The sequence below is a fragment of the Anguilla rostrata genome, chromosome 8, assembly GCF_018555375.3.
Source record: "Anguilla rostrata isolate EN2019 chromosome 8, ASM1855537v3, whole genome shotgun sequence".
Lineage (NCBI taxonomy): Eukaryota > Metazoa > Chordata > Actinopteri > Anguilliformes > Anguillidae > Anguilla > Anguilla rostrata.
This window is the reverse complement of record NC_057940.1, coordinates 5,334,839-5,350,401: the sequence shown is the minus strand read 5'-3', so window position 1 is coordinate 5,350,401 and position 15,563 is coordinate 5,334,839. Positions and strand designations below refer to the sequence as shown.

The following is a 15,563-nucleotide window of genomic DNA, read 5'->3' as shown; positions in this document are numbered from 1 at the left end:
GAAAAATAGAGGAGAAGAGAGAGAGAGGGAGAAAGGGGCCATTGAGAGAGAGGGAGAGAGAGAGACACCAGTCACCCCCCGTTCCCCTCTCTCCATTGTTCTGCTGAAGAGACACTGGCAAATGACAAGAATCTGGACCGAAGGAGTAGAGAGAGAGGGAAGAGATAGACCCTTTGTTTAATCCCTCACTCCATCCAGGAAGAAAGGGCAGAGAGAGAGAAAGAGAGAGCGAGAGAGAGAGAGAGAGAGAGAGAAGAGGTGAGTGTGTGAACCCAGGGAGAAACTCCCCCCATAGCATGTACATTACAGTCCAAGTGCTGTACATTAAAGAAACATTTACATTACAGTCCGTGTGCAGTACAATAAAGCAGCATTTACATTACAGTCCGTGTGCAGTACAATAAAGCAGCATTTACATTACAGTCTGTGTGCAGTACATTAAAGCAGCATTTCCGTTACAGTCCATGTGCAGTACAATAAAGCAGCATTTACATTAGTCTGTGTGCAGTACATTAAAGTAGCATTTACATTACAGTCCGTGTGCAGTACAATAAAGCAGCATTTACATTACAGTCCGTGTGCAGTACAATAAAGCAGCATTTACATTACAGTCGTGTGCAGTACATTAAAGCAGCATTTCGTTACAGTCCATGTGCAGTACAATAAAGCAGCATTTACATTAGTCTGTGTGCAGTACATTAAAGTAGCATTTACATTACAGTCCGTGTGCAGTACAATAAAGCAGCATTTACATTACAGTCTGTGTGCAGTACATTAAAGTAGCATTTACATTACAGTCTGTGTGCAGTACAATAAAGCAGCATTTACATTACAGTCCGTGTGCAGTACAATAAAGAAACATTTACATTACAGTCCGTGTGCAGTACAATAAAGCAGCATTTACATTACAGTCTGTGTGCAGTACATTAAAGCAGCATTTACATTACAGTCCAAGTGCTGTACATTAAAGAAACATTTACATTACAGTCCGTGTGCAGTACAATAAAGCAGTATTTACATTACAGTCCGTGTTCAGTACATTAAAGCAGCATTTCCATTACAGTCCATGTGCAGTACAATAAAGCAGCATTTACATTACAGTCTGTGTGCACTACAATAAAGAAACATTTACATTAGTCTGTGTGCAGTACAATAAAGCAGTATTTACATTACAGTCTGTGTGCAGTACATTAAAGTAGCATTTACATTACAGTCTGTGTGCAGTACATTAAAGCAGCATTTACATTACAGTCCGTGTGCAGTACAATAAAGCAGTATTTACATTAGTCCGTGTTCAGTACATTAAAGCAGCATTTCCATTACAGTCCATGTGCAGTACAATAAAGCAGCATTTACATTACAGTCCGTGTGCAGTACAATAAAGAAACATTTACATTACAGTCCGTGTGCAATACAATAAAGCAGCATTTACATTACAGTCCACGTGCAGTACAATAAAGCAGCATTTACATTACAGTCCACGTGCAGTACAATAAAGCAGCATTTACATTACAGTCCACGTGCAGTACAATAAAGCAGCATTTACATTACAGTCCACGTGCAGTACAATAAAGCAGCATTTACATTACAGTCCATGTGCAGTACATTACAACAGAAGTTACTTTACATTCTGTGTGCAGCACTTTACAGCAATAATTCCAACAGCGTTTGTGCAGCACAATTATTATTTGTTTATTAACATTTACTTATACAGGGTAGGTTGACTGAGCTCATCTACAGCAATGGCCCGTTAATGTTATATTAAAATGACAGACTAGTTCATATGCTGACATCATCCCACAGAATCTCTCATTGTACTATCCCTAAGGCTAACCTATTTATCCCTTTGAAGATTCTGTTTTTTTGGAATGTTTTTTTTTTTTTTTTTAAGTCAGTGTTCTCGAACTCCATTGCTCTCGATTACCAGTAGTGAGTGTGAAATCAGCATTAGAATGTTCGGTTGAGAACATTCTAATGGCATATTTGTGCCCTCACAGCCTTTAAGGCTTTGAGGGTCATTCGAAGTGTACATTGAAGGGCAGTCGTTTTTACCGTCAAGAGTCACTTAAGGTGAGGGTCCAGTGGCAGGCTAGGGTCTCTCTCTGTATCCTTGTGTCACCCCATCTATTTATAACCGAATTCTCCCCCCCCCCCCACTCCTTCTGCATGCAACAGTCAGTCAGTCTGTAGCGATTGTTATGTCAGCATTAGAATGTTGTCAAGAACATTCTAATCACACATTTGTGACCTCACAACTTACAGGGTTACATACACCCTTTTATCTTTAATTCTTACGGTCGTCAGAAGTTTTTTTTTTTTTTTACATTTTTACCAGATTTTTGATCAATCTTTTTTTAAACGAACATGGTGGGGGATGGGGGGATGGGGTGGTGAACAAACAGGAGAATGGGAGGGGGAGAGAGAGAGAGAGGGAGAGAGAGAGAGGCCGAGGGTGTGGCTGGGTATAAACACTGGGACGGTGGCGTCCTGTCTGAAAATCGGCGGTTTTTGCACCCAGTGCGTCTCTCGCTCTCTGTCGCTCGCTCTTGGCAGTGGGACTCATCTTCTCATCCAGCAGAGGGACCCCCCATCCCTGCCCTTTCTTCAAACTGCCCGTCGGCCCCTGAAGACTCCGACATGCTGCTGTTCCTGACGCTAGTGTCTGTCGGCCTGGTGGCAATAGGTAACGTACGCTCACCTGGTCTCCTCAGACACACCTGTGCTCACGCTCACCATGTTCTATCATGCGCACGATAAAGAGAATCAGATTCTGCTTTACAAAGTATCTCCTACAATCATTATGTACTCCTGATAATGTATACTGAAATCTTCATTTCTGTAAAGTTGGGTGGCTTCAGCAAATGTGGGACACTTTTTGGTAGATTCAGTAGGAGACTATCAAAAACTTTTATTGGACTGATGCCCACTGCAAAGACGTCAGTCCAATAAAAACAATTGTTGAATGACAGTAACAATTGTAGCAACAATTCAAGAATGTTTTTTTTATTTTTTATTGGCTGTTGATTCGTACATAGTAGAGTAATGCAAAGCTTAAGTGTCCCACTTTTGCTGATGTCCCACATTTGCTGAATCCACCCTACATCTAAGTTTAATATTTATTATAATAATGACAAACTCGTAGATGCTCATGTGCACTCATAGGTTTGTGTGTGCAATTTTTTTGCATCTGTTTATGCCAAATATATAATGGCAATATGTATATATACAGCATGCAGATCCAGTGATTTCAAACAATGAGGCAGGTGTATAAATTAGGAATCGATGTTCTGTGCACCAAGATATTCAGGATGGGATGCATTAGTAAGGGTAACGATGCCATGCATTGTGGGTATGGAATGTCAGAGCAGCATTGATAAGAATGTTCTGGTGGTGAGGATTTTTTGAATATCATTGAACACGTTTATTAATTACATTATTTATGCTAAGCCTTTTACCCTCATTTTCCTTGTCCCATTTTTTACTAAATATTTGAAAGCAAACAAAGACCTTATTGGGTTACCACATAATCAGTAAAAATCAAGTAAAGAAGTATGTTTTTATGATGGGGCATTGTGTCAGCAACATGTAATTACAGCCAGACAGGTGTTTCTTACACACTAGATGTCTTAATCTGGTGAAAGGAAGCGTTCTAGCTGTGTCCGGAATGCCGCATCTATGGTCCGTAGCCAACAGTCATGCCGCCAAGTGCGCACTTGCGCACTCCAGAACTTGTTTGAAGTGAAAGTTGTCAGGTCCGACGTTTGCTTTGAAGATGTATCTGCGGGTGAAAAATAATAATAATAATCAAAGCCGCGGGTTGCTGTTTTTTTATTTATTTTTTTGGACTATTTTTTTAAATGAGACCCAGTATCACACCCAAACACTCGCCAGTCGACAATTTTGTCTAGGATCTTGTTTCTGACTTTTATGGGCGGGGTTTTTCTTCACCTGCCCAAACAGTTTACGCATTCCGGTGCTCGGAAGAACGGGAAGTGTGTTAAGTAGTGGGATGCGCTTTAAGGAAATCTTTGCTTTATAACGTTAACCTTCGCTAGCCGGAAAACTATGACATCGCGTTGCAGTTAATTAAACACCCTAGAGCTAAAAGTGTACAGTTAATCAGTGCATATACTGACATGTGTAGGCTACCACAAATACTGCATAGTTCTATTGCAACATTTGGCCAGCCATAATTAGCCACACCAGTCGAACAGGCAACGACTACTTATTAATTGATTAGTAGGTTTAAGTAAAACAGTGGAAGGCAACGGGCGTTATCAACTTACTTGATGTATTCATTGCAGTTTGGAATAACTTTACGTGAAAATCTGTCCCATAAAACGTCCGTGACTGTTTGCTGGTGTTTAATTGTTTTTGTAGCGTGGACAACTAAGTACAAGGCAATAGTATCTTGCTAACTTGTCTACCTGTTCGAGTTAGGTTACATGTAAAAAAAAATTTTTAAAAATTTAAATCATGCTGGTGGTAATGTTTGTGGCTGTGCTACTCTTGCTGTTGTATATCACTGAAAAGTGGAAAGATAATGTGCCGTGACTACATGCTAATACGGTCTGTTTGCAGCTAACCGAAAAACGGGCGCGAAGTCTTGATGTTATTGTAAAGGAAGGAATCTGCGCACTCGACCGACCGCTGTGGTGTTGGCAGTATTAACTTTGTTGTCTAGCGCCATTCCGAAGTTCCTAGCGCTAGGATTAAACTGAGACAGGAAAGGGAGGTCGCCAACGGAGGAAGAAGACATGACAGAGATTAACATCTCAGTCTTTGCCAGATTGAGCATTAGGTCGAGATTTTCCATTCAGTTGAAGATATAATTCGGGCAGGATGACATGCGTGCACTTGGGTTGCCAGATTGCCGATTTTGGGCAGGAATTAATTTATTAATTAATTAATTTATTTATTTATTTATTTATTTATTTTTGTACAGGACCGGTTTGTGATCCCGATCAGACAATATAATTACCTGCTCTGAATAACTGATTGAAATTTGACCGCTAGGTTGTAATGAATTTCGGGAATTAAAAAAAGAGCTCAGCGTCATAGGAATGATATGGACAAGCCACAAAGAACAATGACAGGAAGGATGGATTTTGCTTTAGGGGCATTGATCCGATGTCACCTCAGTTGACCTAGAAGGAACATCCAGCCCGGACATGCAGGCATATATACCATAGACTACACATACCATAGAGTGCCCATATGCGCCACAGTCACATACTAAGCACAGACTGAACACAAATACCGTACTTTCTACACATATACATGTATTTGTCGGGGGTATGTGCATGGTACTGTAGTATGTTTTCGACAAAAGAAAAATGTGTAGTGCACTTCTTTCTGTTTGACGTATTAGCAGTAGTTTATAATAATAATGATACATTTTTAATGACAGTTTGTGCAGTATCAGTAGTGATTCAGTTTGGGAAAACATGATTTTGTTCAGTGTACATTGTGTGTTCATGGACATTTTTTTTTTTTGAAACACTGAAAACGAGCTTAAAATACAGGCAGCTGTCTGGTCGAATGACTGTACTGTTACGTGTCAATAAAGAGACTATAATATGACTCATTTTAGTAATGGTACTGTAATGTGACTGAAATGATGGTAATATGACTGCAGTGCAGCTGTAACAATGGTAATGGGACTGTAATGATGGTAATGAGACTCTAATGATGGTAATGAGACTGTAATGATGTTAATGGGACTGTAACATGGCTGTAATGATGGCAATTGGGTTGTAATGGGACTGTAACAATGATAATGGGACAGTAATGACCACAATGTGACTAATGGCAGTAGTGACTGTAATGTGGTTGTAATGATAGTAATGGGAATGTAATGACTATAATGACCAATGTGACTTTCTTGTGAGATTAGACTACTGTAATACTTTTTTGGTACTTCGGAACTCCCTCCCTCAGCAGATCAGAGAGTTCAAATCTTTTGTAAAATTTTAAGACCTCAAAGAAAATGTTCCTGGTTTTTGGATTATTTTTACTGTTGCCTCTTTTATCACTAACACTTACCTGTTTTGGTCATTGGATTTGATGTGTCTGTAATGACTGTAATGTTACTGTAATGTAACTGTAGTGACTGTAATGCAACTGTACTGACTAATGTGACTGTAATGTGACTGCACTGACTGTAATGCGATTATAATGTGACTGTAATGCAACTGTAGTGACTGTAATGCAATTATAATGTGACTGTAATGCAACTGTAGTGACTGTAATGCGACTATAATGTGACTGTAATGCAACTGTAATGACTGTAATGCGACTATAATGTGACTGTAATGCAACTGTAATGACTGTAATGTGACTGAAATGCAACTCTAATGACTGTAATGTGACTGTAATATGACTGTAATGCAACTGTAATGCAACTGTAATGACTGTAATGCGACTATAATGTGACTGTAATGCAACTGTAATGACTGTAATGTGACTGTAATGCAACTGTAATGACTGTAATGTAACTGTACTAGCTGTAATGTAACTGTACTGACTGTAATATGACTGTAGTGACTGTAATGAGTGTGACGTCTCTCCCCAGTGCCGCAGTCCCAGGCGATTGTGATCTACACGGGCTGGGATCGCCACGCCCTGGTGGGGTCAGACGTGCGGCTCTCCTGCTCCTTCTTCTCCTGGCGATGGACCTCCGAGGACGTGACCTTCTCCTGGAGCTACCGGGCCGACGGGGCCCGAGAAGGCATCTCTGTACGTGCCCTCGTTTCTCCCTCCCTCCCTCACTCTCTTTCTCTCTCTCTCTTCTCTATCCATCTCTGTACGCGCCCTCGTTTCTCCCTCCCTCCCCCGCTCTCTTTCTCTCTCTCTCTCTCCTCTATCCATCTCTGTACGTACCCCTCACCTGCCCCTTCCTTTCTTCCTCTCTCACCCTTTACCCCTCTCTTTCCTTCTCTCTTTCTCCCTCTCTCTCCTCTATCCATCTCTGTACGTACCCTTCACCTATCCCCTTCATTTCTTCCTCCCTCGCTCTCTCTCTCTTCTCTATCCATCTCTACGTACGTTCACCTGCCCTTTGCTTTCACCCTCCGTCTCTCCATCCATCTCTCTCCCTCTCTATCTCTTCATCTCTTTCCACCTCTCCTTTGCCCCCCCCTCTCTCTCTCTCTCTCTCTCTCTCTCCTCTACTCCTCTATCCATCTCTCTCCATGGCTTTGCTTTGTTCATCCTTGTCTCCGTGTGATCTGTGTTACTTCCTCTTCGTCTCATTCACTCCCTCTGCTAAAGTAAATAATGAAGTACCACCTCCCCCCCCCCCACCAGATATTCCACTACACCGGGGGTCTGCCCTACGTGGACAACAAGGGTCCTTTCCGGGACAGGCTGGAGTTCGTGGGGAACCCCCAGCGTCGCGACGGCTCCATCCTAATCAAGAACCTGGACTACAACGACAACGGCACCTTCACCTGCGACGCCAAGAACCCGCCCGACATCGTGGGCCGGCCTTCCCACGTCCGACTGCTCGTGTTCGAGAAACGTGCGTGCCTTCCTGCTCGCGCGAACTCGCGTCCACCACGCTCAAGCTGAGAAAAACCGTCAGAAACCCCGAACGGTGAAATGTCCGGTGTTAATTCAACCCTGACAGTGTTATTTCAACTACAACAGATAACTTTTGGTCCCACTCTGGTGCCGGGACCAAATGTAATCCGTTACACTTGAATTTCCACCGTTAGGTTTGAATTTCCACTGGGCATTCTACTGTGTTCCCTTACTCCATTCGGCTGTGTTCCTGGTTTTGGTTATACACTTTGTTGTACGTCGCTCTGGATAAGAGCGTCTGCCAAATGCCTGTAATGTAATGTAATGTAATGTACACTCCAGTCACTATGGAAACGGCTAAACCCAACAACTGTCTCCCTCTCCAGGGTATTTGTGTCTGTTGAGGTTTTGGGGGGGGTGGGGGGGGCAGGAAATTTTGGAGAATCTAATTTTGGAGATGTTCCGTAATTTATCCCTCTGTCATATCTGTCATATTTAGCGAGGAAGTGCGGCTCTATTTGCGGGGTGGGGGGGGACAGTCTCTCTCCAAAAGCACTTGTCCGGTTTTTCCTGAGTTCCTCTCTCCTCTCTGTGGTCAGACAATCTGCCGTGGTGTTTCCCATCTAGATTCAGGGCCGGTCGGCGGGTGAATTTGTGGCCTATTGTAATTTGGATCGACTCTAAATCGTTCTGTCGAAATGGTGCCCTCCTGAGACCGTTTAAATTGAGGTCGGTGAATTGAGCCCCGAGAGGGGGGTTATTTTTTTGGCTTGGCTCTTGGCATTTCAGGTCCCTGTAATAGTGTGCGTGGGGGCTCACTGTGTTTTAGTGTCTCCAAAATTAATTGGGTTCTTAAACCCATTCCATTTAAATGGGCCCTGTCTCACTCCAGGCCCATGAGTGAATCTTTGGTTTATTGTATTTTTTTCCAGACTTAACTGCACACTTATTTACCAAGTACATTCATTTAATTATCTCATCGATTTAACCCCTACATCACCTTTTATACATACCTTTATATATATTTTGATCCCTTTTATACATTCATACAAGTGAACCATCTTCTCAAATTGTGTAAAAAAAAATTTTTTTTTGTTTGATTCTGATTCCCTCTTGCAGTACCCGTCCAGGCTGGAGTGATCACTGGCGCCATCATCGGGGCAGTCCTGGGACTGCTGGTGCTGATCGTGGTGATCTACTACCTAATGAGGTTCCTGGTCGCCCGCCGAGTCTTCAGCCTCAGTGTCAGGTGTCTGTCTTAACTGTCTCTCCGCTTCTCACATGCGTGTGAAATCACCACATTCCGGAATAATCAAGAACAAGAAACATGCCTCCTTGCAATTACTATGGGTCTATGGTGCAGTAGCGGCTGCTGGCCACAGGGTGGCAGGTGTTCTCATTCCTCCACCTCTCTGATTCTCTGTCTGTTTCTTTCTTTCAGCAAACACGGGAAGAAAGGAAAAGGGAAAGAGGGATCACAGCAGCGACAGGTCAGTCCTCGACTACACCCACCTACACACTCAACTATACCCACCTACGCCCCTCCATTCCAGACAACCATGCATGACTACACCTACCCATAGTACACGACCATGTACAACTACACCCACCCATACCACACCCACACCCTCATCTCCACCCACCTACACCCTCACCATACAACCTTGCACAACTACCCCTACCCATGCACAAGTATGTGTAACTACACCCACCCCCACCATCAGCTACACCTGCCCCCTCACACAACTATGCACAACTGTACCCACCCATACCACACAACCTTGTAAAATTACACCCACCCATACTACAACCACACCCTCAACTACACCCACCTACACAGAACCACAAACCTCTACCCCCACCCAACTACACCCACCCACACCCTTGCCATACAACTGTTCACAACTATACGCACCCATGCACAACTGTGCACAACTACACCCACTCTCACACAACTACACCCACCTACACACAACCATGCACAACTACACTATTACAAACGTCTACACACAACCAGGCAGAACTACAGTCCTACAGCATCCACACCTGCACACTACAGATATCTACACACAACTGCAGACAGATACACAAATCTAGGCTACAAATGTAAATGAAAAATAGGAAATGCTAAATATTTAAAATTCATATTTTAAGTGGGTTTAGGAACCTTGGGGCCTTGACGTAGCAATCACATTATGATCTTAGAGGCTAAATATAATAATAATAATAATAATAATAACGTGAAAACTCACTACTACTGCTGATTTTAGTGTAATGAACCCTAGTCTAATTTATCATCTTCAAATGCAGCTAGATATTCACCATATTGTCCCAAACATAAAGGGGGGGGGGGGTTGTGGGGGTGTCAGCATGATTAGAGGGGTCAGGGTTAAGAGTTTGAAGGTTAAGATTAGTGTGTAGGGGTTAGAGGTTAAAGGTCAGACCCTTGCCCTTGCATCTACCTCAGAATTCAGCTGGACTAACCCCCCCTTTTTATTCTTTCTTCTATGCCGTACTTCATCCCTCCTTTTCTCCGTTTGGCTCTTTGCTCTCGTTCTCTCTTCTCTCTGTTCCTCCTCATCCTCCCTCTCTCTCTTTTGTTCTGTTTCTTTTTTCCCCCCAGGATCCTCAGCAGCCCTGTTCTCTCCACAGGTGGTGTCCCAGCATGCACTGGGGTTTCACACATCAGCCCAGTGCACACGTTCACACTGCATATTTCAGAGTAGATTCCCCCTTTGACCTTCGGGAAAATGCAGACAATTTTCTCTCTTCAGAAAATTTATCTTGCTGCAAATGCCCATTTCTTGCAACACATCCCCCTCCTTTGCTATGAATCTTCACTTTACCTTTATGAAGCCACGTCCTCCCATCTCTCTGTCCTCCTATTTTTTCTCCTCCTCTTTCTTCCTCCTTTTTTCTCCTCTTTCCTGAACACACGGTCAGAGACCAGGCTTCGTTCTTAGAATGACATCACCTTCTCACCACATCAAAATAGCAGTGTTGCACACCTGAGACAAACTGCCAGTGTGCACAGGTGTAAAGTCCTGGGGTCAGAAAGTAAAACTCCTGCCGTGTGTTTCTTCCAACCGAGTAACTCAGCCAGCTTATTTCACTCATTAGTTCTACCTCCTGGCTGAATAATTGTGCTAATTAGCAATTCCAGGTATTTTTGTTCCAGGTGACTGGAACAAAAATACTTCTCACTTCCTGAGCCTGGATATTTCACCTGTGCCATTGTGTTAGGAGACACATGGGCTCTCTCTATCTCCCTCTATCTCTCTCTTTCTCTCTCTCTCTCCAACCCTCTATTTTTACCTCTCCCACAATTCCCTTGTCCTTTAACTGCTAATGAGTTAATCTGACAAAAAAATGCCTTGTTAAAAAATCGCAAACACAGTGTAACAAAAGTGTAAATTACATTTTTAAATTTGGGCATTCAAATCATTTGTCGATTTGATTCTAAGACATTTTAAGCAGGTCATAGCGAGGATATGCAAATAATTTTAACTGGCCGATTGTCTGAGGGTGTGACTCAGGTGTGCCCCAGGTGTGAGGGGCGTGGCTCAGGTATGTGCCAGGTATGGGGGGGGGCGTGGCTCAGGTGTGTCTCAGGTGTGGGGGTGTGTCTCAGGTGTGACTCAGGTGTGCCCCAGGTGTGAGGGGCGTGGCTCAGGTATGTGCCAGGTATGGGGGGGCGTGGCTCAGGTGTGTCCCAGGTGTGGGGGTGTGTCTTAGGTGTGTCTCAGGTGTGTGGGGAGTGTGTCTTAGGTGTTTCCTAGGTGTGATGGGGTGTGTGTCTCAGGTGTGTCTTAGGTGTGTCCCCCAGGTGTGAGGGGGGTGTGTCTCAGGTGTGTCCCAGGTGTGAGGGGGGTGTGTCTCAGGTGTGTCTCAGGTGTGATGGGGTGTGTTTCAGGTGTGTCTCAAGTGTGATGGGGTGTGTGTCTCAGGTGTCATGGGGGTGTGACTCAGGTGTGTCCCCCAAGTGTGAGGGGCGTGAGTCAGGTGTCTCTCAGGTGTGAGGGGTGCGGCTCGGGTGTGTCCTAGGTGTGAGGGGGTGTCTCAGGGGTGTCTCAGGTGTGTCCCAGGTGTGAGGGGCATGTCTCAGGTGTGTCCTAGGTGTGAGGGGGTGTCTCAGGGGTGTCTCAGGTGTGTCCCAGGTGTGAGGGGCATGTCTCAGGTGTGTCCTAGGTGTGAGGGGGTGTGTCTTAGGTGTGTCTCAGGTGTGATGGGGTATGTTTCAGGTGTCTCTCAGGTGTGAGGGGCGTGGCTCAGGTGTGAGGGGGTGTGTCTCAGGTGTGTCCCAGGTGTGAGGGGGCGTGTCTCAGGTGTGTCCCAGGTGTGAGGGGGTGTGTCTCAGGTGTGTCCCAGGTGTGAGGGGGCGTGTCTCAGGTGTCTCTCAGGTGTGAGGGGCGTGGCTCAGGTGTGAGGGGGTGTGTCTCAGGTGTGTCCCAGGTGTGAGGGGGCGTGTCTCAGGTGTGTCCCAGGTGTGAGGGGCGTGTCTCAGGATTGTTCCAGGTGTGAGGGGGTGTGTCTCAGGTGTGTTCCAGGTGTGAGGGGCGTGGCTCAGATCTGTCCCCTCTCTGACTGACTGCCCTCTTTGTCTCCCGCAGCTCCGGAGAAAATCCCCCTTCTCTTTCCTTTCCTTCTAATGTGACTCTTCCCCGTCTCCCCGCTCCACTCCTAGGGTCCCACCCTCTACGCCGCCCTGGACCAGTCCAAACTGAAGGCCTCCTCCTCCGAAAAGAAGAAGCAGGAGTCACGCAAGGATAAGAAATAGGATTCGGCAAGCAGAGAGCTAGAGCCCCACGACAAACCCCGCAAAGCGCAGCCCAAACCGCAGAAAGAGAAAGAGAAATCGGGAGGGGACAGGGTCCTGATGACTATCGAACTGGAGATGACCAAGGGGGAGGGGGAGGGAGGCCTGCCCAAAAAGTCGCCCAGTTTTCTGTCCCAGCTCGCCAACAAACTGACCGTCAAATAAAGGAGAGGGAAGAGAGGAGGAACGAGGGAGGGGTGAGGGCGGAAGGGTGGAGAAAGAGATAGAGAGGGAGAGGGCAGCATTGCACAGATAAAGTCTGGTGGGGGTAGAGCATACTTATTCTCTAATTAAATCACATCCGTCTTTTTTACAGACAGGAAAATAATCGTATTCGAGTATAAATACTTTAGATTTGATTAGAATTCAATCAGAATTAAATTTATGTCCATAAAAAATAAATTTAAAATGAACTGTTAGCATTCAATACCTTATTCAAAGACATTCTTTTCAGTTGAAATGATTTCATGGTAACTTCAATACAAACAAGCCTTCAACCTTGCCTGTGCCTGTTAGAATGCCTCGTGTCACTACGGCAACAGCAAGGACACTGTGCTTCTCTTAGGGGTCATCTGCAAACTCTCACCTCACAAAAAACTGTTTTTTTTTTTTATTTTGTCAAAGATAGAATCTCATCATCAGCCACAATGTTCACATATTAAATATTAAATTATTCGTAGTTATTCATTCATATATTAAAGACCTTGACTCTCAAAAAGCACCTCTCTCCCTCTCCGTCTTTCTCCTTCTCCCACTCCCTCTTCCTTTCCTTTCCCCCTTTCTGTCTCTTTCTTTCTCTCTCGTAGATGTTCTGAGTCCTCTTTTCACCCGCGCTCTGGCTGCTCCGCCCCCCAAAGCCCCGCCCACCCCACCGTCCCCCAACCAAAACTACTGGCGTAGCCACATGTCACTCCAACCGAGCTCCAACCGAGACCCCGGGCCTGCCCCCTCACCAAAAACCAGCCCCTCCCACTTCCGTGTCTGCACTTGGTGAGTCGACACGCTCCCCCCAAAACAGAGTCTCTGCCACACCCACAACAATGTCTCCTCCTCCGCCCCCCCAACAAAGGCTATGCCCCACCCCCCCAACAGAGAGTGGTTTTAAACTGGTAGCACCCTGGACTGTAGAAGCTCTGAGAGGCACAGACAGTCTGTTTAGCTGTTTACCCCCGTGGACACGTACTCGGGCGTTTCTGCTTACACTGCCATGACACAGACCCCCGACACGTCTACGTTAAACCACCTACCTGTTCGTTCAGGTGGACGGATATCTACCTATTCCTTGTGATTGTGGGGATGATAACATAAAATATGATTTGGAAAAAAAAAAATTGTGAAGCCCATCTCCTCCTGATCTTGTACTGTTGTAAAATAACAAACTATGGTAGGTCCTTGAAAGAATTTGTTGTCAGCTTTATTTGCACAAGGAGCAACAAACACAGTGTTCGTTTCACTGGGCAATTCGGGCCATTAATATTTCTAATGCTAATGACCCTACTGGAGGCGGAGCCTGTAGAAAAAGCAACAGGGGCCGTTCACTGCTTTGAGTTTAGTGACTGAGAAGCACAGAATGAAGTCAATACTGAACCAGACCACGTGAACTATCTCAGCCAGCCAAAATAGACAGCAAGAATTGTGAAAGAAATGTGGATTCGAGCTCTGCTCCAGAACGCTTAGCTACTCGAGTCCCAAAAAGTGCTCTCCTCCCGCAGCGTACTTAGGGTGGCGTTTCCTGTCCTGTCCCTCTCCGACTCACCAGCTCAGATACCTCTCAGCACCTCATTGACCCCGCCTTCACCACCCCTCGTTTCGGTTGCTTAGCAACGCATTGTGCCCTCACACGCCCTAGCGGCCCTTCTGATTCTTCTCATCGTAAAAGATGCCAAAAACAGAAATTCTAATTCATCTAGCTCTCTGCTACGTATGTAGGTGTGTGTGTGTATTTGTGTGTGTGTGAGTGAGTGAGTGTGTATTTGGTGTATGTGTGTGTGTGTTAGACAGACATTTTACATGTGTACAAAAAAACATTGTAAGCATGTTTCTCGAAGGCAGAAATGTAATAGTATTTCTCGATATTTAATGATGTTTCTGCCCTGGTGAAATGCAAGGATCCAGTGAGCTTTTTGTGCCACACAGGAGACCGTAGAGCGCTCTCGTCCACCCAGGTAGCACTGCAACCAGGCAAAGGGAGGAGTTCTGGGAGGAAATATCCTACCCCTTGGCTCTTCTCAGACATTTCTTTCTGAATGATGTCGCCCACTTGAGCCGTGTTTTGATGCAAACATCAAACTACAGTCATGGGTGGTGCAGTAGAATATGAGGTCATAACCGCAGAGTGGTTATGGGTAGTGTAGTGCTATTATAGCATGGACCACTACACTCGTGTAGCTTTTTTTTTTTTACACTAGCGCTAAGTGTTAAACATGGTTTTATGCTAGCACTAGTGTAGAATGCGCTTTTCACTAGCACTAGTGTAGAAAATGGTTTTACGCTCACACTAGCGTAGACTGGTTTAAAGTAGCACTGTCTCCTTCAATGGATTCAGGTCTTCCCTTGGTCCAGCTTTATGGATTCTTGACATTTGAGAAAATACATTAAAATGTCTTGAGACATCTGTGTTGTTCATGTATCGCGTTCTTTATCGGATCTGATTCAGAGATAACATTCCTTTATTCTTTGAAATAAATACGCATTAACGGTTTAATTATTTTTTTTTTTTACATTTATTTTTATGCTAACAATAGAAATGTACCAACCAGTATTTGTTGTGATATGAAATGTGTTGTATAAAGAAAATAAATCAGAAATAAAAGCAAACACTCAACTTGGTTGTAAAAATAAAAATTAAATAAACCCAAATGAACAGAGAATTATGTGTCTGGTGTGTTTACTGGTCTGAAATTTGTTTTTGTCTGGATTACCTGACAAATAATATTTTGCCTCTTGTAGTCTCCCAATCATCCTGACATAGCTACGATCATCCTGATTCAGCAACACTTATCCCAGCATAGCTACGATTATTCTGATTCAACAAGACTTATCCCAACATAGCTACGATCATCCTGATTCAGCAACACTTATCCCAACATAGCTACGATCATTCTGATTCAACAAGACTTATCCCAACATAGTTACGATCATCCTGATTCAGCAACACATATCCCAACATAGCTACAATTGTCCTGATTCAGGAACACTTATCCCAACATAGCTACAATCATCT

General features: G+C 44.4%; 1 protein-coding gene and 1 long non-coding RNA gene across 4 annotated transcripts; one reads left to right on the top strand and one right to left on the bottom strand.

The window, feature by feature from the left end:
* Positions 1-2,482: 2,482 nt before the first annotated feature.
* On the top strand, positions 2,483-15,210 carry mpz (myelin protein zero). Of its 3 annotated transcripts, none has more exons than XM_064346065.1 (6): positions 2,483-2,683; positions 6,575-6,738; positions 7,309-7,522; positions 8,644-8,773; positions 8,966-9,014; positions 12,135-12,273. In XM_064346065.1, exons 1-6 carry the CDS (start codon positions 2,638-2,640, stop codon positions 12,171-12,173), a joined length of 642 nt encoding a protein of 213 aa, XP_064202135.1. In that variant the 5' UTR covers positions 2,483-2,637; the 3' UTR covers positions 12,174-12,273. The 3 variants fall into 3 exon arrangements, with proteins under 3 accessions (XP_064202135.1, XP_064202136.1, XP_064202134.1); XM_064346066.1 differs by lacking the exon at positions 12,135-12,273 and adding an exon at positions 13,147-15,210 and having other exon boundaries at positions 2,484-2,683; XM_064346064.1 differs by having other exon boundaries at positions 2,484-2,683; positions 12,209-15,210.
* LOC135260651 (uncharacterized) lies at positions 2,521-4,841 on the bottom strand. Its single transcript, XR_010331711.1, has 2 exons — positions 4,287-4,841; positions 2,521-3,778 (listed from the first exon to the last, which is right to left on the bottom strand). It is a non-coding gene; the product is annotated as an uncharacterized LOC135260651 (long non-coding RNA).
* Positions 15,211-15,563: the final 353 nt, after the last annotated feature.

What these genes read in the sequence shown, in the direction of transcription:
- mpz (XM_064346064.1), top strand. Translation starts at nt 2,638, where the DNA reads ATGCTGCTGTTCCTGACGCTAGTGTCTGTCGGCCTGGTGGCAATAG. An exon ending in ACTGCTCGTGTTCGAGAAAC is followed by an intron (nt 7,523 to 8,643) that starts GTGCGTGCCTTC and finishes TCCCTCTTGCAG; the next exon opens with TACCCGTCCAGGCTGGAGTG. An exon ending in AGGGATCACAGCAGCGACAG is followed by an intron (nt 9,015 to 12,208) that starts GTCAGTCCTCGA and finishes CTCCACTCCTAG; the next exon opens with GGTCCCACCCTCTACGCCGC.